Below are 5,504 nucleotides of genomic sequence, written 5' to 3' on the forward strand. Positions count from 1 at the left end.
TTTATATATATTTATATATATATATATATATATATATAATAAATAATCATACTCCTTAAATCTCTTTCTAGGCAGCGCTTTCTTATCCAAAGCAATTAGTTATAAGACACAGAATAGTCAAGAAGACAAATGCTAAAATGTATTACTATAATTTGATCAAATAATATTTGTTTAAACAAATAGTTTAGCCTAATCTTCAAGGTCTGAAAGCATGACGTGATTTGTTAATAGCGGCATGTGTTTTCAAATATTCAGTTCCGAGTAATATTTATGTTTGCTGTCTATATAAAACGCAATGAGACCTGCATATGGTCATATCTATAGTTTTTGACCTGCCTGAACATCACGAATGCATCGACACAGGTCTAAGTAGCTCCATACATGACGCGCGTGCAACATACCTGCGATTTATGCTGCTGTCCATCCTCGAGTTCTGAAACACTGTTCATGATTTTCCATCGATCATTTACCATTCTCTGGAATCCTTACCATCCGAGAGTTGTTTTCATGGGCATGAGGAGAGAACGGGACTGTCAGTCTTAAAATCCAGCATCCAAGAAAGAGAAAAGGGAGAGAACACAACAATCTAGGCGAACTAAAACTACTTCACAAGATGATCCGCACAAACCTACAGAAAACGGGGGACAGAACTAGAGATCCACACTCATTTTGTAAAAGAAAAATATACGTACTTTAAGGGACTTGTCCCTCACCCCCAAAAAGAAACAAACAAGAAAATGCAGTCCGAAAGCAGATCCGATCTCCTCAACGCACTCAAATACTGAGGCGAAGGTGTGACGGTTTGCGGATGATGCGTTCCGTTCGTTGGCAGGTATTCCTCCTCGGATATAAAACTTTCCCTGTTCAGTCTGTGAGAAACAAAAAAGACGTGGATTTAGATAATAAACCATTAAGTTATGCAAAATAACTGTGTGCTACGCGTCCGTTTGATTAGCTTCATTCCTGTGGTGTAAGGACACGTTTGTGGTGGAGCTCCTGAAATCCATCCCCCTCCCTATCTCGCGCTTACACCGCGATGTCCGATCCGTGAGCGTATCGTTCTTTTGAGTCGGATCTTTTCAATGATTCATTCGAACCGATTCACTAAACCGGTCTGAACTATTTGCTCACCGCACTAAACTGAACGATTCGGTCACGAGTGAACAACTCTCTGACTCATTCAACCGGAAAGCGAACATGTCCGAATCACAATGAGCCGAGAACTGATGAGTGAGCTGGCAGTAAAGAGCATTTGGAGCCTATCGAGGATTTTTCTGATGGAACGAATAGCAGAAATGTAAAACGTAGGCCTACTTAGTATTCTAATAGGCTTATGTGTGCGAATGCCCGTTTGATCAACAAAAAACTAATTATATAGGCTATAACATAAATACAAATGAATGAATGAATACTATTAAAATGTGCAATAAATAAACAGTCACTCAATCACTTAATATAGTCAGGAACTGCGCCGTACATTAGTTTTAGTGAGTAGTTTTAGTATTTACAAGCTTATACAACCTTAATTTAGACACGTATAATAAACACAATTAAATAAACACAATTATTAATAATATTTGGTATTTGGAAAAACATTGAAATTTAAAGGGATAGTTCACCCCAAAATGAAAACTCTGTCATGAATTACTCACTCTCATGTCGTTCCAAACCGGTAAGACCTTTGTTCATCTTCGGAACACAAATTAAGATATTTTTGATGAAATCCAGCTTTCTGACTCTGCATAGACAGCAATGCAAGTACCACGTTCAAGGCCCAGAAAGGTAGTAAGGACATCGTTAAAATAGTCCATGTGACATCAGTGGCTCAACATTAATTATATGAAGCTACGAGAATAGTTTTTGTGTGCAAAGAAAACAAAAATAACGACTTTATTCAACATCAATATTCAACATCAATCAACTCGATATTTCTTCTCTTCCGTGTCAGTCTTCGACGCGTGTTGATGACAGTACCACAACACATGCGTGTGCATTCCTCTGCTTATAAACAAGTGCAGTGCATCCGTGTTCTATGTCAGAACGCCGGCTCCTGCGTCAGCAGCACCACACGCATGTGTCATGGTACTGTCGTGAATGCCAATTTAACAGAAACTGTAACTTTGTCAGATAGCCTAGCATAAAGCAGAGTGCATGTGAAATTATACAGGTTTGATCATACTTAAACACTGGGTGGTCATATTTCACCAGAAAGAGCTCGTTTTGTGTAAAGTTGTTGAGACCCACGTGAAGAAATCCAGACGCACAACCGCGATGCGAATCCAGCTAAAGACTATGGAAAGCATGTTGTGGTCAAACTTAAAACATGTTTGCGAATTCTGTTTACATTTACTTAATTGTGCATGCACAACATGTCACACCATTAAACATTATTTAAATATAATACATATTTGTGCTTGCATTTTTCTTAAAGCTAAGAGAAGACCTCTAGAATACTGGCTGATTAATAGTGTGTACCCTTCTTGAACAGATTGAATTCTTGCACGTCTGACCCATGTATTTTACAGACACCATTTCATGGCACTGAGATTTACAGATGTAGAGTACAGATGTGCTTGTATCATTCAAAAAAAAATGAGGGTGATTTTGAGGTCATTGTGTTCTGTTTCCTGCTGTTGTGTTAATCAAAAGCAGCATATCTGTTTGAAAAAGAGTTTGTTTAAAGTCAGCATTGCATCGATCAACACGGACACATGCAACTGCACATGCACACTGTTTTTACACAGTTCTCACATTATTTAAACAATATTTTTTGCAAATATGCAGATTTTCCCTGCAAAAGAAAGTCTGTCTGGGCCAAGTTATCAACACCTATTCAAATCAATCAAAACAAAATATAACTGAATTTATAACATCCATTTTAGGACCTCGCTGAAAATGTTTGTATGAAACAAAACTGAACTGCAAAATGTACCATTGTATTACCATAATATATGAATATACTATCATGTACCACAGTGCTTTTAATGGGTATAAAGAATGGTGTGAGTCAGTATGATGGTGTTACCAGTACCAAGTTAACAGACAAGCCACCAAAATGCAACTTGTTTGGATGTCATGTCCTTAACAGGCAGGTCTGCTTGAGAAATCCATTTCAGGTCGTTTAAAAAATGAGAGCAACTATTCTGTCAGGTGGTAAACAAGCTGCCATTTGTACTGTGAAAACTATGCCAGGAGGTGTTCAGAACACTGCAGAAAACTCTGTTTGTCCTTCCTTTGCACTGCAGCTACCCATGAGCTTTCAAAAAAGCTTTTCAGCGTTTCATGCTATTGAATTTTCAGTCCAAAAGAACTGCAAACAGCTAAAACATGCCATAAACTGTCCTCTAATATTTTCATAGTAACATGGTCCAGAAATGCTTTTGTTGCCTGTATTATAATCATCCACCCTCAGGAGCTACACTAATAATAATTCTGAAATTTTTAGCACGTGCTACATGTAACAGCTTTAGAGCTTCAAATGTCGAAAACATAGCATACCGAACATCCATTCAGCCTTTTTCCAGTTATGTGTGCAATGCAGGCACAAGGAACAGTAAGCAGCTCATTCTGGCTTCTTCATATGTGTGCTTGTCAAACCGGCGAGTTAGCACAGCTGGAAACACAAGCAACCAAGAGTTTCCCTTTGTCAAAAAGAAGCCTTCTTCGAGTAAAAAGTCTCTGAATAAGATGCTCAAAAAAGTGAAGGCACCAACAGCAGCTTGGTAATATAGTCTACAACAAGATGCATCTCCCTGACAACTTGAAAAAGGCTGAAAATCTGTTTTTGTTGTTCTTAGGCTCACCAAAATATGGCTCTGTTTATCAAGGTAAGTGGTTGCACAAAATGTATGTATCTTCATTTTATACATACACTGATCAACCAAAACATTAAAACCACCTGCCTAACATCATGTAGAGGCCCTAGTCATGTTCCTCAACCCATTCCTGAACAATTTTTGCAGTGTGCATAATCCTGCTGAAAGAAACCAGATGGCATCTAGCCAGGCGCTAGATGACAAAGTAAAATCTACATGAAAGCCTGGAGCCAAGGTTTCCCAGCAGAACATTGCATATCTGCAAAAGTCTGTATGCAAAACTTTTCAAAAACACAACGGAAAAACTTCTGTTTCTGTTTTTACTACATCACTGTTGTGTAAATGTACCCTTAGACCTTGTCACTCAGAACTTTTGACATGCCCAGTTTTCCTGATTCCAAAAAAATGAAATTCAAAAACTGACTGTTCACTTGCCTAGTATATCCCAGGTGCTTTTGTAACAATAAAATCAGTGTTATGTACCTCACCTGTCAGTGGTTTTAATGTTGTGGCTGATCAGTTTATGATCCTCCAAGACACATTCGAGATGGATTTTCCTGATTTGAAACACAATCTTGACAAACAGTTACAGCGATTGTGGTTTTCTCCATTGAAGTAGACAAGAGCTGTACTTGTACGGCTGGAAATAGCTGTCGGGGGTGTTACAAATATAGTTGCAGAGTGAACAGATTTGTCTTAAAGCGTCTAAACTGAACTATAAACACAGATAACCCCTATTAATTACCAACATAAACTATTTAGAGTCCTCATAAGCCTCCATTCCTTGCATGGGCCTATAAAAAATATTAGAAATATTCAGATGCAAAGGCAGGACCTCAGCTGGAACATCTCCATTTTTCCCTGATTGGCTTTAATTAATTGACAGTTTTATTCAAAACGCAAAGAATACATATGAAAACTGCTTGTTATTATTTAGTAAAATGAAAAACATGATTAAAATTAATCAAAAGAGCAAACTTACTTCAGGCCAAATTAATTTTTTCAGCGCTGAAGGCAGATGGAAAATGAGCTCCTACTCCAGAAATAACCAAATTGGTCCTAATTTATCAAAAGTCCTCAAGGGGTTTGGGTAAAAATCAGAGCTGGCAAAGGAATAAAGGGGAAACTCAAGAAACTAGCTCAAAAACCCACAATCAGTCAAGCAGTCAGTCCATAGACCAACCACTTTGTCGATAAGTTGTTTGTCTACCTGTCCATTTACCTCACATTCATCAGACCACTTGCTGCTGTCATCAGAGTTCTCCGTGTTCTCTCCTCCTCTTTCACCCTCCATCTATCTGTCGATCTACCTCACAGTTCTCTATTCTTTTAGGCCTTATATTACAAATGCAAGTTACAGTGTTCTGTTCTCACTTGAGTCGCTCCTCTGCAGTCTAAACGTCAGATGTTGACAGCGTAATTGCCAATTACTTCCATTTTGCTTTGATCCACATCTTCAACCTTCCAATACATAACATTTACTGCAAGGTTATTTTACTCTGAATAGCAGTAAATATGAGGATGCATGATTTCTGTAGTAAATTATAACCTCAGAGTGGACGACAATAATGGCCTATCATATCATCAGCCTTAACACGGATTTATCTTCACATGTCCTCTCGTGAAATGAATAAACCACTGAGGTCAAGGTGAAACAAGGGATCTCAGCTGCACTAATATCATTCTTGA

General features: G+C 38.1%; 1 protein-coding gene across 1 annotated transcript in view; it reads right to left on the reverse strand.

Annotated features, from left to right (window-relative positions):
- Positions 1-974, reverse strand: part of LOC107700251 (fibrinogen C domain-containing protein 1-like) — a 42,371-nt gene extending 41,397 nt beyond the window's left edge. Inside the window, exons 1-2 of the mRNA XM_016501855.1 lie at positions 693-974; positions 402-484 (exon numbers count right to left, since the gene is read on the reverse strand). Coding sequence (XP_016357341.1) covers positions 402-473 — 72 coding nt within the window. The 5' untranslated portion in view covers positions 474-484; positions 693-974. The remainder of the gene's footprint in view (positions 1-401; positions 485-692) is intronic.
- Positions 975-5,504: the final 4,530 nt, after the last annotated feature.

Source organism: Sinocyclocheilus anshuiensis, unplaced genomic scaffold, assembly GCF_001515605.1.
Source record: "Sinocyclocheilus anshuiensis isolate Anshui unplaced genomic scaffold, SAMN03320099.WGS_v1.1 scaffold477, whole genome shotgun sequence".
In the NCBI taxonomy this organism is placed as follows: Eukaryota; Metazoa; Chordata; class Actinopteri; order Cypriniformes; family Cyprinidae; genus Sinocyclocheilus; species Sinocyclocheilus anshuiensis.